The sequence below is a fragment of the Merops nubicus genome, unplaced genomic scaffold, assembly GCF_000691845.1.
Source record: "Merops nubicus isolate BGI_N331 unplaced genomic scaffold, ASM69184v1 scaffold4003, whole genome shotgun sequence".
Classification (NCBI taxonomy): domain Eukaryota; kingdom Metazoa; phylum Chordata; class Aves; order Coraciiformes; family Meropidae; genus Merops; species Merops nubicus.
This window is the reverse complement of record NW_008599418.1, coordinates 56,016-80,057: the sequence shown is the minus strand read 5'-3', so window position 1 is coordinate 80,057 and position 24,042 is coordinate 56,016. Positions and strand designations below refer to the sequence as shown.

The 24,042-nt window shown below is 39.2% G+C and overlaps 1 protein-coding gene across 1 annotated transcript in view; it reads left to right on the top strand.

The window, feature by feature from the left end:
• Positions 1-2,768: 2,768 nt before the first annotated feature.
• MET (MET proto-oncogene, receptor tyrosine kinase) overlaps positions 2,769-24,042 on the top strand; it is a gene marked incomplete at its 5' end in the record, with an annotated part of 54,274 nt that continues 33,000 nt past the window's right edge. The window contains 6 exons of the mRNA XM_008937364.1: positions 2,769-2,960; positions 14,463-14,597; positions 16,001-16,174; positions 21,798-21,958; positions 23,154-23,256; positions 23,467-23,603. Coding sequence (XP_008935612.1) covers positions 2,769-2,960; positions 14,463-14,597; positions 16,001-16,174; positions 21,798-21,958; positions 23,154-23,256; positions 23,467-23,603 — 902 coding nt within the window. The remainder of the gene's footprint in view (positions 2,961-14,462; positions 14,598-16,000; positions 16,175-21,797; positions 21,959-23,153; positions 23,257-23,466; positions 23,604-24,042) is intronic.

Genomic DNA, 24,042 nt, shown 5'->3' with positions numbered 1-24,042 from the left:
AGTGACAGCTTCTGATAGTCCAGCTCAGCTATGTCCAGAGACTTTTTTGGCATGTTTGTCTTCTGTGGACTGAGTCCAGGTTAAATTCTGAAACACCACAACTTCCCCAATGAACAAATAAGATAGCGCTGGTTATTTCCTACCCTTCTGGATATGGCTAAAGCCAGGGCTTGTCCACACCTCATTGCATTCCAGGGAAACACCTACATCAGCTTCACAAAGCCCCTCTTGTGAATCACACAAACAAGTGGCACCTCTCATCCTACAAGAGAAGTGATATAGCCCAACCCAAGTACATGCCCCTGCTCTAAACGTCCATTTCAATAGTTGTGTGATTTGTCACTGGAACTTGGCATAATATCCAGAGTGCATCATCTGACATCAGTTATTTCTCCACATTGACAGCCAAACAGATACTTATGTGTATGCTGAGAGAGTGGGAGGGAGGGAGAGATTCAGGCTTCAAAGAGTTAATTTAAAGCAGCTTCTTTGCTGAAGTTTTCCCTGTTATCAATCTTTCTTTAGTTTTCTAAGGAACCTTTTAATCTCTGTACTTCTACTCAAAGATCAAAGCCTTCCTTTTTCTTAAACAGCTAACCTTACATTATGGTTAATCCATGAAGCACTAGGTTTTCTAAGAGAGCCATATGTGGAACAACCTGAAGGTTCTTGGGCAGATACCCAAAATTACGACATCTCTGAAGAAGGCTAAATTGACTTTGTGGCTGATCTGCCTTCGGGGAAGCCAGGAAAGGTGTCAGGGCAAGGAGGAAAAATCCGACCACTTCTTAAAAAGAGCTTGAACCGGGTTTCATGACGCGTGTCAGGATGTTCAAACTGTATGGAGATGACTACATAGGAGGAAGTAGTTTTTTTAAGGTTAGTGAAAAAACATCTCTCCCCAAAATCATTTGCTTATGGAAAAAAAACCAAAACAAAACAAAACTGGAGTTACAGCAAAGCTTAGAGATCCCAGGTTGGGGGAGGGTAAATTCCAAAATCTGCCTTGTTTCAAAAAGCATGAAAACTGTACATCTTTCTGCACTTGGACTATTCATATTCATTGTATGAGTAATCTTTGCACAGATGTTTCAGAAATACTTTTAAACTGGGTAGGATATGAGTGCAAAGGAATAAAGCTTTTAGCTTCTTTGGTAGCCAAAAACAAAGTAAAGCTAAATTTGTCTGTTGATGATTTAACCCAGTCGAATACTGGATTAAAAAAATATTTAAAGTGTATTCAGTGTTCCTAGTGCAAAGTATTATTTCAGTTCCTACTGAGCAAAACTCACCACACATTGGCAATTAATACTAGATCTAATACAACAAACCCCTTAACATGTTGGTTACCAGACTGTTAAGTCACCACTGTATCAGCTCTAATCCATAAAACTTCTTTCTGTATCATTAAGACACTGCACAGAGACTTCAGTGGCTCTTGTTTGGTCTTACAGAAATTTTTACCTAAGTGATACATTAAATTGACAGGGCACCTGGAGAAAAGTTGGCACCGGTGCTGACTGCAGCTCCTGGGGACCGTAGAAAACTTCATCCCTCGGTGCTGTTGCTGTGCACAGTTCAGAAATGTTACAATTCGACAGCAAAGAAGTGAGATATTAGGTTGGATTAACAGCATTTTCAATGCCTTGGGGTTTTTTTTCCAGAATTCATCTGAGTTAAGCCAGCAAGAAATTAGTGGTTCATTGTTTGCTTTCTCATTGTACCTTGAGGGAAAAACATTTGAATCTAGGAAACAAGAAAATAAAATTTAACTCCTACATGTTTATCTGTAAAGTATGTCACACTGGAAACACACTAGATGACTTCCAAATTTAAACTTGTTAGAGATCCTGTAGGGGGTTCCTGGTTATTATCTGTACAATCTCACCAAAGCAGATGATGTAGTATCAATAGTAATGGAATTATAAGTTAATAGATTAATATTGAATTGTCAGGACAGCAGGTTATATTCTTCTCAAGAGATAACCTAAAGTGTATTGTTCAAAAATTTTTTCAATGAAAGTTAAAAACATGTTATCTGTATTCCCAAACTGAAAGAGAAAATCCTGCAAATACAGCAACTATTATAGTACAGTCAAGACACAGAGAGACTGGACAAAATAGTGCATTAGCCATAGATGATCAATACTATAATAGTAATTATAAAAAGCTGGCTTCCCCATAGTTTCATTTAAATATACAATAAAAAAATATTTTTCCTGGCTTATCCCCCTTTTCTCTTTCTCCATCTTTTTCTTCCTTTTTCTGTCTTATCACTGAAGAAGGTAGTAAAAAGATAGTAGAAGGAGAATACTGGAAATTTTTACTTTAATTAAAAAAAAAGGTTAAAAAATGCAACATGTTTAGAGAATAGTTTTCTAGGAATCATTGTTTTAGCAGAAGGTGCGTCGATGAGCAGGCTCTGCAGTCAAAGAATTCTGGGACCCCTGGAGAAGCAGCATAACCAAAGTCACTAAGACAAAAGATATCTTGAGCTAGGTACATATACACATATTATCTGGTTAAATAAAGACCCTATGTTTTATTCCAAACAGGAAGGATAAAAAAAAAAAAATTAAAAGAAACATTCCCATAACATTAAGAACTCATTGCCTTCCTCATGGAACATCCTAATTGATGAAGCAATTAAGTTTGAAACATTTTAAAATACTTTTGGTCAAATGCATTTGTGCTAAATGACTTCACTCTGACAAAGATCTATTCCTACTCGTAAAGACCGTACTCATCTGTACTTCATTTTCAAACAGGCTTTTTCAAGAAATGCTTCATACTGCAGAGCGCAAGATGATGAGTATCGCTTGGAAGTTACAACTCCTTTGCAGAGGGTTGACTTGTTCATGGGCCAGTTCAACAATGTCCTGTTAACTTCAATATCTGTCTTCACCAAAGGGAACCTTACTGTTGCTAATTTGGGAACTGCGGAGGGACGCTTCATGCAGGTAAATGTTACTACCACACCTTCACAATAAAGAAACCTGCTGGAGGTTAGCAGGATGGTGAAAAGTGAGGAGCAGTATTACCCCAGTTTAACAGGGCATGAGAAGATTGAAATCGCTAAGTAAAATAGATCTTCTGGAGTAGAAACAAAACACCTAATAAAGCATTCAACATTTTAAGTGTTTACATAGGCTTTGTGATTTGGAGCAATGGTTTTTAAGCAAATTCTACCGTGATCTCCAGTTAGTCCAACTGGCTCGGTTCACAGAGCAGTTTTGGTCTATACAAACTAGATTTCTTTCAAAGGAAACTAAACTGAAAGCCCTTTTTGGATACACATCAAATATGCTCCAACTCCAGCTGGGGCACAAAGGTCCAAAACAGTGACTGATTCTTCAAATAGCTTCAGATATACACTTCATGTGGTCTAGAGGATCAGCTTAAACTTAGTTCTGTGTAAAATGGCAAGACAGCTTAAAATGTAGAAGCAGAAGCCTCAGCATTATTTTTTTCTATATACTGATCCACTCCTTTGGCACCAAATTACTTGTTAATGTACCCCTAGCCTATGACTCACAGCTGTAGAATTGAGATTAGCGCCTCCTCCACGTACTTCCAAGTTTCTCTGAGTGCATCTTAAATTTTTGAGTTCTTGCTCATTCCCATCTCACTCTGTTCTTTTGGACAGCAATTCTTCCTTTTCTAGAACAGGTTTTCCATAATAAGCGGTAAATCACCTTCCTGAGAACCTGTCTTCCTCCACTGAGTACATAACTAATCTAGACAGGTAGATTATACTGCACGACTTCTTTGTAGGTGACTAAGAATAAATCTAACCCATAGAGCCAACAGACTTTTGAAAACTTGGCAGTCACAATCAAACATCATAAGACGAAGTACTGTGAAAGCACAAAGGGTTCCCTTTATTCACTCATCTTATTTCAAGCACTGTCATCCAACAAAGACCACCTTGGAGAGCTTGGCTTTTTCAGCTGCCACAGAGTCCAGCCTAGACATGCATGTCAGCCTGGATCCCTCTTGCACCCAAGCACCTCCGTCCTTTTACTGTACCAGTATTATTTGTCTTCTAGCAGGATTCCTGACGTATTGGCTGTCTTTGGACCTTCTTGCTCTGTATGCTGCAGAGAGTCATCAAAGTTAGTAGTGTTGTCCCTCAAACATCATTAACTGAAACCTGATGAGAAGGCCATCAGTTGCTGTGTCCTTCCAGTTTTCCCATTTCCTTTAACCTTCCATTAGAAAATATTTGGGCATATACTACTTTTCATAAAAACAAACCTTCCCTTTCTTCTCTCCCTTCACCTCCCCCCACCCTTACCACATGCAGTAAGTAGAGTTACATCTTGTCCCAAATATATGCCCCCTTTCTGGACAAAGGGAATCCTATACCTTCACTTCTGTCTTCTGCACAGACAGGACACAGAACCTGCCCATAATGCAAAAACTGTAATGCTCCTACAGAGGAGAGCAAAGTGATTTACCACAAAGGACAAACTGGAGAAAATCCTATTTCTCTTTACATCTAGAAGATAGGAATTTAATGAAATGTTCCATGCCAGTTTTACCTGAACTTCCTTCCCATGATGACCTTGGTAACATTAAGTGGCATTTTGTCTTCAGCGCGGGGAAGGCAAATGCCAAGAGCTGCACACTGAGCACAGGACCAACCTGTGTGCAGTTCTTAAATGTAGATACTGGTTCACCCAGAGAACATGAGCAATTTGTTTAACCTTTCTGAAGCCATTTTCTTATCTACAAAATACAGTTAATAACAACTACTGTCTTACAGCATTTCTTCTGGGCTGTCACAAAGCTTTTAGGGAGGTTTGGTGGAAAGTACAAGGCAGCATTAGTTTTATTTGTATTGCTCTTTAAATTATTCATTCAAGTCCTGCACCACACATTTCATTCAGACATTTGCCCAACCCAAGGAACAATTAAAATATTTCCAGACTACATTTCCCATTCCACGTTCAGTTACAGATCAAAAGAAAGGCTATTGTGTAAACTGCATGTTGCCATGAGCTGAAATTCTCATCATTGAATTAGATTGGCTTGAGCTACAGGGGGAAGTCAGCACTGGGCTCATACTGTAAGAAGTAGGAGCTTTTTCTTGGAGGGCTTGCTGCAACCAGCAGAATAAGCATACTGAGTACCTTTAATGACACTTCCTCCAAATAAAAAGGTCCGTATTTGTTTTGCCTTTAAATAATCTTGGAAGGGATATTAAGTCCATAGGATATAGCAGACACAGCTTGCTGCAGAATTTAATGTTCGATTACATTAATTTTTTTTTCTTTTTTTTCACTAATAGTTATCTAGGAAATGCTTTCAAACATGTTCATTAGCAAATGCCCCACTAAAGCAGATTTTCAGTGTTTCTATGGAAATATGGCTATTAACTGCAATGAGATGGAGATCATTAAAAATTGAGCTATTAAATGACCATTACTGAAGTAAAATGGGTTAAAAAAATCTGGATAATCTAACGACTTAATTATCAAAAAAGATATCCCCAAAAGCTTCCCCTCATTTTTTAGCAAAGAAATGTAACAATGTTCTTTTCTGTTTCATTCACAAATCTACTGGAACATATTGCAAAGAATCCTGCCCTTCATTTAATATGCATCACACTTCTGCACAGTCATTTGCACTCATGTTTTTAGCTCTTTGTACAAGCAAATATTCAATTTTCCTGTGCAATCCCTTTGTAACTTGTAGCTAGCTATTCAGCCTTCAGATAGGTATGTTTTAATTACAAAATTCTACCTATCAGGGAACCTGTTTTAAAAGTGGTTATATTGTATTAATATCTTGCGAACATATTTTCATGCCAACTATTTAAAAGCAAAACAAAAATATTCATATATATGTTTCTAAAATTAGAAAATAAGTTCAACCCTTCCAGTGAATCAAGTTCATCTTGTATCCTCTTTGAAATGCCAAATCTTACCATATTTAGACAATTTAGTTTGTGACATTAATTTCAGCACTAGCAGTCAGCCATGAGATTAAAAGGAATACAGTTATACAATACCTCTGTCGTTGACAACTGCACCCTGAAATGCACAAATCTGAAACAGCTTCCTCAAAGTAATGAATATTTAATTCATATTTTTTCGCTATTAATTTAAGGTTTCCTTTAATTGTTATGAAGCATTCTGGGGGGAAAAAAAAAAAAAAAGATGTTTCAAACATACTGATCATGTCACCTAAATCAAAGGGATGCTCCAAGCCCGTGCTGTGGAAGCCAGTAAGGTGCAGCTGCAAGCTACTAATGCTCAACCTGAGAGAAATTTATTTGAAAATATTTCTCATATTCTCCTATTATACCTCTCTATACTTGATCAGCAGCCAGCCACTTGATTCTCTTTATTTACTTCCTTTCCTTTTCCTTGCCATCTTTCCATCTCCTTTTGCATTTTTTCCGCTCTTCGCTTTTCTGCCTCCCTACTGCCCCATCAGCTCTGACTCTTATTTCCACCTCCATCCATTTTTCTCTCTTTACCCTGCAACTATAGCACAGCATTGCTGCAAAAATCAACAGAAGGTTTAACATGTAGTTTCTGAGAACAAAATTTTTGCTTCTGTAGATAGTAGCTACCTGTTTCTGGGGTTTTGATGTATTTAGAGATATTTCAATCACAATTAATAGTTCCTACCTTTACAAGTGATTCCGCTGAAGCTTATGGCATTACCCACCAAAACTGTGCTAATGACCTAACTCAGAACAAGGCCTGTATTTTGATTATTTCAAAAAAGTCATCTGAGGAGACAATAATACTCAGAATGCAAAAGCAGGTACGTTTTATCCAACCAAGTAGCAGTCACCTGTTGTTTGCTGCTTATGCTTTTAGTTTGATTAAATAGAATTATTGACTTAAACAGGTCTGGAAAGCACTAACACTAGAAAGGAAATGCAGCCTCCTTCACCAAATGTTTTTTTCAGCCAAAATCTAAAACTAAAATAAAATCAATCTGGATGGTCCAAATACAGAAGATTCATGAGTTCTTTTAAGGAGGATAATTGGGGCCAGGAGGTGAATTCCAAAGCTTTCCTGGAGAGTAATTGTAACCCATTGACATATTGAGCATGTTTTGGCTGCATCAGAAATGTTAAATCTGTATTTGGCTGTAAGTAGATTGGAGTTTGTAGTTTACAAATATTGTGGAGTTTTTGTTACAAAACAGAGCACTAATAATTTTTCTAAGACAGCTGACATGCATGAGACGGAAAAGAAAAATGGTTGTACTTCCTTCCTAAGCTGGAGCCTGACAACAAGCTTTTTTTTCCCCCTCTTTTTTTTCTGTTGAAAAGTTGCAGCTGTTTCAGCCTTTCTTATTGTGCTTATTTTCAAAGTGTGACTGGGAACACAGACTGAAAGTACAGCTGTTGGGTGCAAAATGAATCAGGTATTTCACAGTGGTTATTTGATTAGAAAACAGCACCAAGTCACACTGCTATAGCTGAGGAATCAGATTTTCAGCTGGTGTAAAGCAGCCTTACTCTGCTCAAGCTACAGAAGCTACTCTGATAATACAACTTAAAACTGGAAAAGACACTTTCATTACCAGCAAGTTTTTTGAGAACTTATAGTTTGTCAAAAAAAAACACCCAATCCATGATATATTAAGATAAAATATTTTCTGGTTTTGCTCAGTTCCAAGGTGATTTTTTTTTTCTCTGCCTGGAGCTTGGTATTATTTCAGAGAGTGACTTTTGAGTGATGAAGAAGAGAGCAAAGTTCTTCAGGAATGGGAAATCTTTCTGATAGCTCTGCGGAGAGTGGGATATGGGAAAGTTTTACAAGATTTGTTCTGAAAAGTTCACATTTGGTCTGGCCTTGACAATGAAGAAGAGACCAATGCACTTAGCAAGTGCAGAGGCTGGTTTTCAGCATAAAACACTACGTTTGGAAGTAGAATGCTGCATGTGCTCCCTATGCTTGAAGGTGGCCTTACCAAGGTAAAGTCCACGCAAATGCACTGCTTCTTGGTGACCTTGAGGAAGAGAGGGATAGAGAAGTTTTCACTGTACCATTTCCAACTACTATGGACAACCACTCTCTTTAGATGCAATTTTGGCAGCATGGCTGTTTCATCCTTCTGACTGAACCAGTGAAACTTGGCTCACAGTGGGGCAGAACTGGGCTGCGTGTGGAGCGAGGAGCTCCCCAGTGTGCCCTCTCATCTTCATGGGACAAGGACATCCATCTTGCTGCTTCTGGAGGTAAAGAAAGGGTCTCGCAACGGGTATACATACACCCTGAGATGCAGTCAGCCACTTGCTGGTGGCAGTCCTCCTGTCCAATCCAGCTGGACATAAGCCAGCACTAGCAAAACATGGTCGTGCACTCTTCTGTCTGAACAGATTCTGGAATGAAAATGTCTTAGGGCATGGGAACCAAAGCATGATGGCACAGATAGACCTCACTGGAGTAGAGCATGTCACACAACAGGCCACTCACCCTCCTCAGGGCCTCTCTGCATTTGTTAGACACAAAAGGATACAGAAAATAATAATACTTATTCTAGGGACCCATTGTATCCCAATACCTTTAACCACATTTCTAACTGAGAAATGATGTATGGGGTTAGAATAAAGGTCCAAGGCGCAGAGTTTCCTATCTCCAGCAGGGACTGAGATGGATAAAGAATAACTATGAGTCGAGTCAAAGCACACAGTGATACCTCTTCCAGTATCCTCCTTCTGTCACTCAGGAGCCCAGAGATTCACAGAGCTGGAAATTGCACCATATCTGGCATTTAAGAATCCTTTATGGACTTCTTTTCCATCAATTTTGCTGATTGCTTTTTGAAATTGTTTGTTGCTTTCTCCTCCATGGTACACTGTGACAGTGACTTCCATAATTTTATTCTGCTTTGAATGGTGAAGAGCTTCCTTTGGGGTTTCCTTAACCTGCTGCTTTATTGTTTCATTTGGTTGCCCTGATTCTGTCTAATGAGGAATAAGGAGGGACTTCCACAGACCAAAGGTTTGGGAAATGTTCACACGCTGAGCACGAACCTGCTGACTTTCACATCCAAGTAGACAGAACAATTCATAGTCATACTCTTTTCCCAGGAATACTTACGATTAAAAACACCACCACCACCACCACCAAACTTTAACACACATCTCATTTCCCTGCAAACAGAGAAATTAGCATGTGTCGTGGCTGCTTTCATAGATTACATGCCAGGGAATGTAATGCGTGCTACAGAAATTAGTACAGATAAAAATAATCACATCTGCTTTTTATTTGTAACTGCAGTCAAAGCTTGGAAAAATATGTCCCAGAATTCATCAAGAAGAGAGCCAAGCCTTCAGCATTGCTCTTCTCTTGCAAACAGTAAAGTGGCAAAGCCTCACCACCCCAAGAACTGAGGCTCAAAGCCATGGTGCCTATCAGCTAAATTAGTTGATGCAGAGCAAAGTACAGAACTTTGCATCTTTCAGCATGTCATTCAAATCCGGTTTATACCAGAGTAGACTGGAGGCCATTTCCGCCTTTGAACTGTTCAAACCTCTTCTCACATAGTTCCTGTCCTGCTAGACAAATGTAGTCATTACAAAACGCATGGGTACAAATGGCAAGGACATTGTTGGAAGCAAGTGGAAGGAAGTCAAGAAATACATCAGCATGGACCATAAACTTTATAGAGCCTAGAGTGGTGGGATGCCCATGGAGTCATTGCAAAGGTTGTCCTCAGTGCCTGCTGCTGTCCTACCTCTGTGACCCATCAATTCACCTGGCTTTTCAAGTATTGGCACTCTGACCCATTTAAGGCTAAATGCAAAGTATGCACACGTCCAGTTGTAGGACTGTGAACAGTTTCAATCCTTCCCACTTTATAATTTTCAAACCAACAGAAAACTCTGCCAAACTCTGGATAAGTAATATTTTCATATCTATAGCTCAACTTTTAACAGTTTTTTAATAGCTTTTTTTTTTTCCTGTGATAGTGTATATTGATGCTCCCAGAAAAAGAAAATAAATCAAATATTCCATAATGCAAAATCCATATAGTCAAATTAAAATTACCTCCTGGTGCCAAATAACAGTTTTGAGAGCACACATGTTTTAATATTCAGTTTGAGCAGAAAAGCTTATACTCTTCAGAGGAGATCCATTATACTCTCCATGGATTAGAATGATATACAGCATTTAGAGAGCTACATATGTGCCCTTTGCAAGGCTACGCTGCATATCCCAGGGCATTTGAGGCATTACACAATAAAGTTAACCCTGAGCCTATCTCTGCTGGGTAATGGCCTACACCTGCCAGACATCTAGGGAAAAAAATAACAACATGATACTTAGATGGGACTGCTTTTAGAAGGCCTCTCAATTTTGCAGAAGATATTTCAACATGTAGACAGCAACATTTGTAATTCAATCCTGCTGACCAGCAGATCTGAGCATCAGAATAGTTTTTAAAAGAAACTGTTGCATGCTTGTTTTCAACTCAAGATATTAGAGTCTTAATTTGCCATACTATGCATAAATGAACCTACAGTCAAGTCATCTTACTTAACATTAATACCAGCTGATGGCAAACAAAGAATATTTAAATGAAATATTTTAATATCCATGGACTTGAGTGATCACTGACTTCCAATATAAAAGATATATTAATTTATATATTCACTAATTAATTAACTGTTGACTATTATCTTCATGGAAATACTTTGAGCTATGCTAAAAAAACACATTTGTTTTTCTCTTAAATAGAGGGAAATAAATATAATTGTATTTACTGATAATTAATGTGATTATTGGAAGGATTATTTGGAAGGCAAGAACATCAGAAGAGCACATGGGTTTAAAAAAAGGGTCCATCTAGTTCAGTGCTTTGTCTCCAGCAGTGGTGAGAAGTGGATGCCTAGGTACCCAGGGAACATATATGATACCTTCTACCTTCAAGCTTCCAAGTATTTTCCATTCTGGGGATTTCCTGAGCTACTGGGTTTTGTCTGTTTTGCTCTTTCCACGTGCCTGTGGAGTTTCCCTTTGAATTCACACCCTTCAGCAAGAAGTCCCTAGGTCATCAGATATTGCTAGGAAGTCTTGTTCTTTTGTTTGCTTTGAACCTGACTCTCACTTTTGTCTTTTGATGCTGTTTAGTACTTTTATTAGCAGAGAGTAAATGATCAGTCTTTACCCACTCGTGGTTCTGTATGCCTTTTTCATAGTTTCCACATCTGCTCTACTCAGTCGTTCATTACAGGCTTTTGATCATCTTTTTTTTACCCTTCTCTGAATGTTTTCCCATTTTAAGATTCTCTTTTTGTCATGAGGCAACCAGAACTGCACAGAGAATTCAAGGTTTGAGCAAGCCATGAATTTGTATGACATTTAGATGCTTTCTGATTTGTTCTCTAATCATCTTCTAATAATTCCTAAGGTTTTTTGTTTGGTTCTTTTTTGACTGCTGTTGAACAGTGAGATGATGTTTTCATGGAACTATCTATCATATACTGCTTTAAATTAATCTTCTTTGTTGTCTTTCACCTGCCATTTTATTGTCTTGACATGCTGTCTTGTAAAGTCCTTCTGCCATCCTTCATAGTCTGTCCTCATCATTATCACCTTGAATACCTTCAGATCATCAGAAACCCTATCACTGATCTGTTCAACCACTTTTCCAACTCATTCATGCGTATGTTGAACAATATGGATCCCAGCACAGATACCTTGCTGAACACCTCTGGTGACTTCTCACTATTGCAAGGACTGTCCCTTGACTGCTAACGTCTGTTCTCTTTTAGTCAGTTATCTATCTGTTCAAGACATTCCCGTTCTTCTAACTTCTTGAACGCAGACACACAGATATACTTTCTTTTCTCTTATGCTCTGGAGAAATGCTTGGTTATTTAATTATTCAGTTGTAAAAAAAAAAAGAAAAAAAAAAAAACTGGAAAAAAAACCTGCCCCCCCCAAAAAATCTAAAGAACTAAACCAGCACTTTATAGTCTTTGTAAAGAGAAATCTTTCTATAGTACTGAACCATTTCCACAGTAGAAGTAGCCCCTGTGTGGTGTTGCATCCATGGTAGATTAAAGCCACACTGTACACATACCAGCCCAGTCCCAAGCAATAAAAACCAGAGGTTTCTGAGAATGACACTGGAGTCCTAAGTAGCTTCTTCTTCCTGCTGTAGAAGCTGTCTTCAAATTGCCTTTTTCTTCAGGATTATGTTGGATAAGGGTAGGATAGAATTTCAAGGACTGGGCTGATGCATGCAAAAACTGCACAGTTATATAGACCAGAAAGAGCATTTTTACATCTAGTATCTGTTACGGCAGCACTGCAGGCTGGTAGATTAGTTCTAAGCAAAATCCAAACTTTTATTCCATAGTCCCAAATGAGTTAGGAATTGTAATTTGAGCTCCCTGTATGTCATGAGGTCAAAGTCTATTAACATGGGCTTTGAGCAGGTGATTTGACTATGAGCCTCAATAAAATAAAGGTCAGTCAGTGTTGAAAGTACCGAATAATTTTTCCAAGATTGTAGGGATGGGATCCAAATTTTCATGTATTGCTCTAAGGTTGCAATGCAGATGTGTTTAAAGGGTTAACACTGTGGCTCAATCAGAAAGAATGCTTGGCAATAAGAGGACGCCTGGATTAATGATAGAAAGGAATTCTTAGCATTTTATAGCAGTGGGTATTCGAGATGAGACACGGCTAATGATCAACTAAAAAGGTATTTGCAGCTGTGGTGCTACCTCTCCCCATAATGCCAACATTAATCAAGCTTTTTCATGCAGCTTTGCAATCTATTCTATTTTTCATTGTCCTGAATATAAAAACAGAGCTCATGCCCTAATGCACTGAGTCAGAGACTGTACTCCTGTGTCACCAAAAATGATCAGACCTTAATGATTCCTAAAAGTTGCACTTTCTGTACTGTGTGACAGATCCAAAGCAAAGTCTTCAACAAAGCCTTTCATTTTAAAGAAAAAAAAATCCTCTTGTAACCCTGAACTGTGGATACCTCTGGGAGGTGAAGCACTTACCGCCGTGAATAAACTGCTCATATATTTTATTTAAGTCTTGAATTACAACAAAATATCAGCTGTAATTACAGCATCTCTAAGTCTAGTTTTGGAGTCAGCCATCTTGTTGAAAGACCTTGGCAGTGTGAAAAGCCAGTGAAACTGTGTAAGTCAATGTCCTAGCTGTTCTGATGCTGCCTTCGGAGGCAAAAGAAAAGCTTCATTATAGTAAAAAATTAAACATTTGACATACAAGTTATTTCCAGAATGGCTTCAATCTTTTTAAATAATGCACCCCATTGAATCTCAACTTCTCAGCAAATGTTCATTATCTGAATTCCTTAAGTAAACTACACGTGATGCAGCTTTTGAAACATGAACATGATCTTCCCTCATGTAAACAATCCTCTGCCTTTCTTGCCTGATGCTATCACGTTTGGGCGCACATCCCTCTGGATTGAAGGCCCAAGCCTATAAAATCTTGCTATCGAATATCCACCCCAATCTGCAGATGCTTTATGCCTCTGCTTAACAGCCATGACTCATCCCATTAAAGTCAACAGAGTTACAGTAGTAAAGTTAAGCGTGTGTTTGCAGGAATAGGCCCGAATTCTCAGAAGTATTTGGGTAACTCAAGATGCAAAGAGATGACTAGTGGGGGAATTTCATACTGGTGTGACTAATCTACCTAAGATCTCCAAAAATCAAGAGAGAGAGAGGGCTTCTGCAAAGGGGCTTCAGGACATCTAAATTAGGCTCCTGTTTTGGAGCATCTTCCAAAGAAGTCTCCAGCTCTCCCTATCATTTAAGAAGTGCTTTGAGTGCTCTGTCCTGGACACTTGGCTTTACCTCGAGGTGCCAAGCCGTGCCTTGCAAGGAGCCTGTCTGCAGCAGTAGCCACCTCAACACCTCTGGGAGTCCAGCTCCCTGTGGCTGTGTCTCTGCAGTGCTGCTCACAGCAACAGCCCGTGCTTGCCATAGCTTTGCTCTCTAATGGCCTCATGTGCATCAAGACCAGATATTGCTGCCACAGGATAAAGTTCACTTTTCAAACTGACCAAAGGGAAAATAAATAGAAATATCTTTGACTTTTAAAGACCTGGAGGTTTAAGATTCTTTTGTATAGATAAGATTCTTTCTTAAATGTACAGGGCTGAATAAACTTCCCATCTTCACTTTTTATGGTAGATTTATAGATACCTGATATTAAAGGACTAGAAAACATGCAATGATTCCTTCATATTTTAATAAATACAATATATTTTGAGGATCCTCCAACAGCCGTGATTTAGCTGTGTTAAATAAAGTATATTTTATAGAGCTTTAATCAGTTCATGATGGAACATTATGCAAAATATTATGCAATGTAATGCGAAGTAATTAATGCAAGCAGAGAAGTGGTAGGAACGTGAGACTGCTGAGCAGCACGCATTTATGTCACACATTGCTTGCTGATTTTCCCCATTTCTTTCTTTCTTAGATAGTGGTTTCCCGTTCAGAACCGACATCTCCACATGTCAGCTTTCAGTTAGATTCCCACCCCGTCTCTCCCCAGGTTGTTGTTGAGAATTCCTTAGCAGACGATGGCTACACCCTGGTAGTGACTGGGAAAAAGGTGAGTGGTTAATAATCTAATCCTTCTGTGCACTGTGTAAACCTGCCTTCAGAGCAGCAACTTTCAGTAAGAGCAACTATTCACACTGCTGCTTTATGCTCTGCATCCTCCCAGCCTTGCCATTCCCTTGGGAACAGTGGAAGGACAAGTTTCCTCCACAACATTTTTTTTCCCCCAACTACAGAAACCAAGAGCCTAATATTGAGAAATGTTTAAATAACGTAAGAGCTGTGATATAAACCAACAAAAGCCAGGAAATGCAAATTTTAAGGCTGAAACCATGTCCTTAATTCAAGTCCTTGCAAAGAAAAAACACAATGGCTTAAGAAAAGAATGGTGTGCAGTTTCCTGGCTTTCGTTTGTTTGTGTCATAACACTATAACTTTTTTAAGGAGGGGTGTGTGTGCAAGTGCTACATTGATCTGTTTAAAATTGGAAGACAATGTGCATAATAAGGTTTAAAATTGCTTTATCATGCAGTCTACAAAGGGTTAATAGAAGACGATGAGCTGTCATAAATATGCAGTTGCCATAAGTAGATATGCATTGTAGAATAGGTTTAAAACATCAGCAGATAATATTACAGATAATCCTAAACCATAATCGTAAGCAATAATTTGACCCCTTGAGTTCTATAAGAATTTACAGAAATACATCAGCCATTTTTAAAGATGGTTATTAATCATTTACTAGAAATGTATGAGATATTTATAAGAGTAATCTTCAAGAAAATGTACAAAATAAGTTTAAGGAAGGTACTGAAGTGTAAAGAAGTATGATGTGTAGTAACGTAATCATATACTAATTTTAATATTTAGGCTAAAAGATTTCTTCTATATTTTGAGTTACTATTATCATAATTATCCTGATACTTTAAATATTATACAAATTATCCTAAATATTTAATTAATATTCTAGGTATAGTATAGGTTTTTTTGTGGATAGGTGTTAAAAAAACAAGTACTTGGGCTGTCACATGCTGTAAGTGTGTCACATATTAATACAGCCTTGCCAAAGTTGAAATATTCCTATTTTTACAAACATATGAACTAAGACATACTGAGATACACTGTTTTTTCCAAAAACTAGTGCAGAACTGGGAGGAGCACACTGCTGTTTTCTTTTTCCATCAGCAAAAAATGCTATCTTGCTGTAAACACCAGATGCTGGTAGTAACTGTATATAACATTAACATGCCTTTAGGGTTTCTCCCAAGTGAATTTAAAATCATGTCAGTTAAATTACTTATAAGATCCTATAATTACCGAGCTAAAGAGAAGCCGAACGGTGGCTTGCACATCTGAAATCTGAGGAGCACCACAACACGTTGCATAAATAGAGACTCTCCTTGCTGCTTAGTGTATGTATTAAAAGGCTTGTGCACCGTGTCATTCCCTCGACAGATAACGAGGATCCCGCTGAAGGGGCCGGGCTGCCATCACTTCAGGTCCTGCAGCCAGTGCCTGCTGGCACCTGCCTTCATGCAGTGTGGCTGGTGCAGCCAGCAGTGCCTCAGGTCCCCCGAGTGCCCCGGCGGCACCTGGACCCAGGAGACCTGCTTGCCTAGAGTCTATGAGGTAAAAGAGTGGATTTCTAGCGTTTGTCTCTGAGGGAAGAATGCGCTCTGCACTCTGCAGACATTTTCTGTTCGTTTTTATGCAGTTATGATAAATGAAGTGTCTGCCCTCCTCGACTGCCCCTCAGCCTCAGTGTCCATAAAGCCTCTGGGTGGGTGCACGTGCTCTCCCTGAGCGCTGCGGGGTCCGGCACTCGCACGGACGGGTCCATCTGTGCTGTGCCACGGGAGAGCCCCGGCCCTGCAAAGCGCTCGTGGTGGGGAGACAACATGGGGCTGAGCCAACCTGGCAGGGGTCTGGTGGGAAAGGACAGTCACAAAAAGGAGCACCCTTCCTCTCGGACCCCTCTCAAAGGGAGGAGGTGGAGGAAAATGCTTCCCACTCACAGCTGCCACAGCCTGACCCAACACAGGAGATGTTTGGTCAGTGCTTCTCATCCATCCCCGTGCTGGCTCCCGTGATGGAGGAAAGGGTGGTGTTTCCCTGAGGGGAAAAGTCCCTTGCTCCCCTGCCTAAGCTCTACCACAGAGCTGTCAACCAAAACACCACCCTGGGGGAGTTTTTTTTTCCTAACGTCCCTCCCTGGCTCATTGTTCCCATGGGTCCACTCACGGAGGGGAATGAGCACATAGCTGCACCCATGCTTGGGAGAGGGGACAGCCAGGGGCTGCTACCCACCAGCCAAAGCCCATGAAGAGTCTGCAAGAATGAAACCACACAGGTGAGCAGAGAGCTGCACAGGCACATTCCTGTTTGATTTAGCAATGGTTAACACAGGATGCATATGGGCTGGCTGTACATGTAACTAAATCACCCCCTGTGAAGTGTGGCAGAGCTGTGAAGGGGGAGGATTATGGGGCAGTTAACAGACTAGAAACTTGAAGGAAGGACAAGCATAAAACTTTCTGGTAGCACTTATACCCATTTAGTTTTGCTGGTGTATTTAAACTATACCATGTAGTTAAAACTGCATTTTCATTTATGGACATACAGCTTATAAACAGAGATGAAAATTTGACATGCCAAACTCTCAAAGAGAAAGGGAGATAAAAGGTTTATTAAAATACTGAATGTATTTAATGTATGCCCCCTCCCTGGAAGTGTTCAAGGCCAGGTTGGAAGGGACTTTGAGCAACATGATCTAGTGGGAGGTATCCCTGCCCATGGCAACAGGTTTGGAACTAGGTATCTGAAAGGTCTCTTCCACGTCAAACCATTTCAACCAGGCAGATGATTTCTTTTATGACAACTTTTTAAAAAGCAGACAAGCAAAACTGCTAATAATCTAGAAACAGTTCTAGAAATACATTTACAGAGTAGTTTTTTTCTTTTCCATGTTCACCTTTCAGTTTAAAAATTTAGGACTAACACAGGCAAAATTCAATGAACAAACAATGAAGCATTATACGAATCAAACCCAAAATGGGTGGAAAGGGGGAGGTGCCCTTGCCTTCTATTTCCATCTACCTTTGGGCAAAGGAGATGTCAAGAAATTGCTAACACAGAATGTGAATAGTTTACTTTCCCTTTATATGAGAACACATTTATTTCAAAACCACTGTACTAGATGATCAAATCATCCTTTTGGCCTTAGACTGTATGAAACTATGAATCAAGAGTTCAAAAGGATATGCTGAGAATTAGTCCTGATACATTTTTATATACCTCTGCAGGCCCAAGCCACTCACTTATACCTGCACAGCTCATTTTTTCTTTCCTGGAGCTCAAACACAAGTAGCATCCCTTAATGTTTTTTTCTTGGCAAAACATTCCAACAGTAGCTGTATATGGTCATGGCTCCAAAAAGATTTTTAAGGCTCTGAACCACTTAATTTCTGATTTTTGGAGGTGCTGAGCTTGTATAGCCCTCTTTAATTTCATTTATGAGTGTGCGCACTCAGCAGGTTTAAGAATCAAGCAGCTGAAACCCATGCAGAGATACTTAGACCAAGAATTGTGTCCCCACAACCACTTCTGCAGTCCCTATGAAGTCGCTGGCAGGACTCATCCAGGGATGCATGCCTTGGATCTGTGGGGTGGTGCAAGCAGGTGTGGGGCCGGCTAGGTGCCCCCCTTTCCCATGTGGCTCAGCTCTGCCTGCTCAGCACAAGCCCAGTCTACACCTGTAATGAATATGGATCTGTGGCATTGATGGATCTTGAAGTCAATCTCAAATTACAGCATGCCCACGTTGGTAGAAGTTGCTTCTAGAAGGCTTGTAAGGAAAAAAAATGCAGCTGAGTACTTAAATCCCTTTGGATTGCTAGCTGTTAAGATAGATTTCATGCTCTACTGGACCATGACATTTAACATTATTACTGAAAAAAAATATAAAACAGATTATTCATCATCCTCTGATCTGTCTTTAAACTCATATGCATAAAATATGAGAAACAAGCTTGTTTTGTTCCTAACAAACAGAGGATGACCTGATTTGCATAGTATCTGAAATTCAGTCCAATCCCCCCCAATATTTTGCAGCTTTCAGAGGGAAAGATTGCTTGAGGTATGTCATACGATCACTTTAACCTGAGGGGAACACAGGAGCTTCTCTGAGGGTCTGGTCCAACGGATGTGACCAAAGCCTCCAACAAAGGTTTTGCAGGTTATTACGCAGAGTGGTGCGCAGTGGGGAAAAAAAAAAGTTATACTTTCCTCTCAGGAGAAAGAGCAGAGAAGAAAACCAGAGTTTTCCCATGGAGCACTGCAGATCCTTTGTCCTTCTGCCCTGCTTTAAGCACTTTTCCTCCTCGGAGCTGTGGGTGGCAGGGGGCAGCCCCGTGGGGATTGCAGAGCTCTTAACTGTGCCTGCCAGGATATCCACTGCTACAGAAAGGTCTGCCACCAGGACACGTCCCCACCACAGCCCAGCTCCCCCCCCACACCTCGGCTCCGTACCCCACCCCCATCCACCGCTTCTGCCAACATCAAGGTGGGTTTTGTGAGCCTGGGCAAGCCGTGCTAGAGGAGAGCGGGGAGCCCGAGGGTGTCTCCTCAGAGATCACTTGGTGCTGGAACAAATTGCTGGCATCTGTGTGCAACATTCAGATGGTTCTGAAAGGTGAGCAGCGTAAAAGAAGAAATAAATTGGTCTCCCTTTTGATTCTTTGTTGTGGTTAAAAATCTGACACGGTTTGTTGTTGGTTGTAAAGTAAGTCATTTTTAGCTGGCTTTTGTTTCAGACATATCAAGAACATTAGGCCTTCTGCCGCCTGTTTGGGTTGGAGGTTTTGCTGGAAATTTCATATGTGGCCTGTACATGTTCTTGCCTCTTAATTAAAATGAATGGGCCATTGAAACTTTAATAAATAGATACTTTGTTCCAACAATTTATAAAGTGTGTCAGTGGATATTAGCATAATGGCTTTCAATGTAAACAAAGGGAAAACACAATGCTTTGAATTTTTCCAAAAAGAAAAGTTAACTTTCTCTCCCTTAACCCAAAGTCCATAGAGCAGCAGGGACGAGCAGAAGGACTTGCTGCATATTATCAGTGGAATTGCATTGCTATACAAAACTTTTGAATCTTGAACATCATAGCATTTATAACTGATTTGGGTTTTGCTTACTTTCTGTTACCACCTGCATGGTGTAAGCACAAAGAAGATGCCTACGTGTACCTCAATTCAAAGCCCAGGAGGTTCACTATTCATTTGTGTTGACTCTCTCAAGAACAAGTCTGGGAAACCGTATTTGACTTTCAGAGGTTTTATCATACAGAATAAATGGAACAAAAATAAAGGCATGAATAAAGACACTTTGGGGTTATTTCTACAGAACTTAAATAAAAAAGTTTAAGATTTGGTTTATTTCTTGATATCCACTTAGAGCTCTTGCCTCCTAGTTTTGCTGGCAGAATGTAGTAAATACCTTTACTTTCTGTCAGCTAAGGCACATAGGCTGCTACCACAAGTCCCTTTTGCCAGATAAGATCACTCAAAACCAGTTAAGTGCCTTCAGTTTTTATTCTGTATGGCTTTGTGAAGCCTGATTTTAATGCCTCTTTTTTTGCTAACTTATGGATTACATTTTGAACTCTTCAAATGCCATATGTCAATGCATTATTGTACAAAACATCGAGACATCCTGTACCCCCACAGAGCAATTTCAGTTTCTGGTAGGATTTTGTTACTCCAAAAATAGATAGTGTACTGAGATATTAAATAGAGTGGAACACTGGGATCTGAATCCAGATTTTGAAGGAAAAAAAGAAAAAAAACAAAGAAATAAGGGAAAGTTAAGTTTAGGAATAGCACAAGCTCCACATGATACAGTACTGCTCCACACTCTTAGCTGCAGTGTTGTGTGTCAGGTGTGTCAAGGACTGTGTGAGCATTCCCCCTTTTTTATGAGACTTATACAATGTAGTGTTCTTGCATAGATTCCCTCTCCTTTGCTCATTGAGAGCTGATTCTAAGCTCATTAAAATAGGAAAGGATCCTACTGGCTTCGGTGCATTTTAGATCAGACTCTTTGTCTGGTTTCTAATGAGGGCAGTAAATTTCCCCATATAGAATATATGGTATAATTCTTTTGAAGTATTCTTCAGCTGCCTTTCTATCTGCAATAGTTCATTTGTGAGGGTCTTGAAGTATAGCTACGAGAGAGGTGAGATGAAATGTGCTGTCTTACTGGATTTCCAGATGAAATAATAGCCAAGTCTCTCCCAAGCACTTTCCGTTCAGCTTGAAAATTGTCAGGTCCTCTGAAAGGCACAGCTGTGTTGCATTTTAGGGACAAAATTGCTACCACTAAAGCATTATGTTTAAAACATTTAGGCACTATGACCACAAATAGAAATTCAGTCTTTCATTCTCTGTTATTTGTCCAGTGGTACTGGTATGTTTGCAAAATTACGTGGTATTGTTAAATTGGTAAGTCCCCGTAAACCCTGAACCAATGGGGTTTGGGGTTTGTTTCTTTTTTTTTTTTTTTACTGGTAGTATTGACCAGTACTTTACTGAGTTTTTTAAGACTTCTATAGTGTTCCTACATTTTTCCCACCATTGTTATATTTTACAGGACAATTTACAATATACAGAAAAAAAAAAAGCATTTCCTTTGTAGATTTTCTCTGTGTTTCTGAGGGGTAGTTTATTTTTAACTCGGCATTAGAGGTGACCAAAAGTAAAAGATTTAAGGAAAGAATAGCAGAAGTCACGTTAACTTTATCACAGCCAACACGATATTGGATTATGGTGTCTTTGAAGCTACTTCACTCTGAACCTGACTTTCATCAAGCTGACAAAAAATGGTCATTTTGGGGCTCTTTTGTGTTCAGTGTTCAACTTCTTACAAAATAACTACATTGTATGTTTAACATGCCAGAAATAAGATGTGAAAGACAAGAACAGTAGGATCTAAAAGACTATAACAATGCACAGCTTGTTCAGTGCCCCTAAACACTATCCTTCAAAGCTTTCTAGTATGGGTTTTGTTATTTATTGCTACTGTCAGAGAAAGCTCATAATGTGACAAATGAAAGGTGAGGAACAATTAAGATGAATGGTAGAACATAGTCTACCAGAAGAAATGCTTTCTAAAATTATTCCTTTGCAGATTCTTTTAAGTCCATCTGAAGTTCAGGAAAACCTGGTATAACTAACACAATTTTTTTTAACAGATTCTCCCAAGCAGTGCTCCCTTAGAAGGCGGGACAAAACTCACGCTGTGTGGATGGGACTTTGGATTCAGCAAAAATAATAGATTTGAATTAAAAAATACCGTAGTCCATATTGGAGGACAAATTTGTGCTCTGGAAGCAAAATCTAGCAACAAAAACAAGTAAGAAACCTAAAATATTAATTTATTTTTATACAGATGTTATTTATGTGGCATGAATTTTTTTTTATAATATAAACATTCTGTCTATAAGTGTCATCTCTGATTCTGAAATTTCAGACTGGAAACAATCCCTTGGTTTGATAAGCTCCCCAAGAAAAAAGTGTTCAAAGCAGAGATCAAATAAATCTAGGTAATGCTGATAGCTCCTGCAGCAGCTTTTTCTAGTTTGTATGCAAAATGCTGTTCAACATCTGTGGGAGCTGGCAAGAACGAAACTATTCAAAGGTTTGAAAGAGGGCAGGTTCATTTGACGGGATCCTGCTGGGCTCAGTTATGTCACCTCCATTTTCCTCATCTGTGGAGCTGCTGGAGAGAAATGTGAGAAGATGCAGGTATTTTGTCATCCAGAGGCTTATGACCCTCAGCTGCACCTCTTCTCCTCAGAAATAAGTATTTGAGACAGTGGGATAATGGCTTAAGACAGAGGTTATTCTGATTGTTATCTTGAAGAAATTAGAAGTTCACTGAATATCCTCTCATTTCAAAGCACGTGACTATCTACTACCAAAGCAGTGTGCAAATCATGGCACGTTTTCCCTATTCATATATATAGCAGCAAAAAGATCACCCTCTCAGAAGTACTGAGCACTCTTCTAACTGCTATTTTGAACAGTCTTAATGCAAACAAAATGATTTAAGGAGACGAGTTTATATATGAGACTGTAAAAGACTGTAAATGTACTGTAAAACATTGACACATGCTGCCACTAAAGTTCAAGTTTAGTTTTTGGTAATATTTATACAACAAACATGTATATATGATGCATTTTTTCTAATCCTGTTGTCTGCCAGAATTTGGCACTGAAGGAAAATTAAAAAAAAACTCAGCCATTGAATGGGAGGTATTTTTTTTTTTTCTATCATGCTCCTTTTTTTTCTGAAATTTATTCAATATACTAAAATTATTTTCTCTGGTGAAGTATAAACACTACAGTGTTTTTTTTAGTTTTTAAAAAGATGACCACAGTTCTTTTAGCTGTTATTTCTGAAATGTCCCTGACATACGTAGATTGGTGATTTGTGTAGTATGGATCCTCCATTATTACGAGTTTAAAGTGGTTCTATTTTAATACAAAAAAAATAAATCAGACCAGAAAAAAAAATGTAATCCCATCTTTTTCCTTGTTTTCCAAAGGCTGGAATGCACAGTTCCTGCTGCAAAAAATCCAGGTTTTAATATATCCAGTAGTGTTTCTGTTGGACATGGCAAAACACTATTCAATACATTTTCATACGTGGTAAGCACTATGATTAAAACTTTATTGTCAAAATTAGCTTCAGTATTAACTGGAAAGAGACTCCTCATGAGTCCGATCTAGAATAGTAATTCTATATTCCTGTTTACTTTATTGTTACTTTATGAAAATGCTAATTAATGTTTTAAGTTTCTTCCTCTTCACATTTTGAAAATTAACAATACGTTCTTTTTATTTTTATACCCTCCTCAGAATCCTGTAATAACAAGTATCTCTCCCACCTATGGCCCCAAATCTGGAGGAACATTGCTAACTATAGCTGGAAAATACCTAAACAGTGGAAAATCCAAAAGGATTTTTGTTGGTGAGAAACCGTGCACCTTGAAAAGGTAGTGTACTTAGTAAACCCTAATGCCTTTAATATTGAAATAGCTTGATTAAAATGTCTTGGAGTAAAAAAAAAACCTGCAAATGTGCATTGCTCTCCTCTCCCTCTGTTACATATCAGAGAATTCATACTGCAGTAAGCATACAGTTCTGGTTTACATCCTGAGCTTAGGATGTCTGAAAGGTTCCTAGAAGGGACTAGAGTTCCACAGAAGACTTGTTTATTCTGTAATGCCTTCATTAACCTCATTAAAAGGTTGCATAGGGAAGCAGCAAATCAGCTTCTAATGGACTAGCAACTGCCCGTTTCCCATCAGTTTTGTCCCGTGGACTCCCGCACACTCAGCCCTCTCTTGTATTAGCAAGAGCTGCTGTCCATCCAGTGGCTCTCTGTGAGCATCCAGTGGGTGCAGGTGACCATTGCCTACCTGTCTCTTTGGT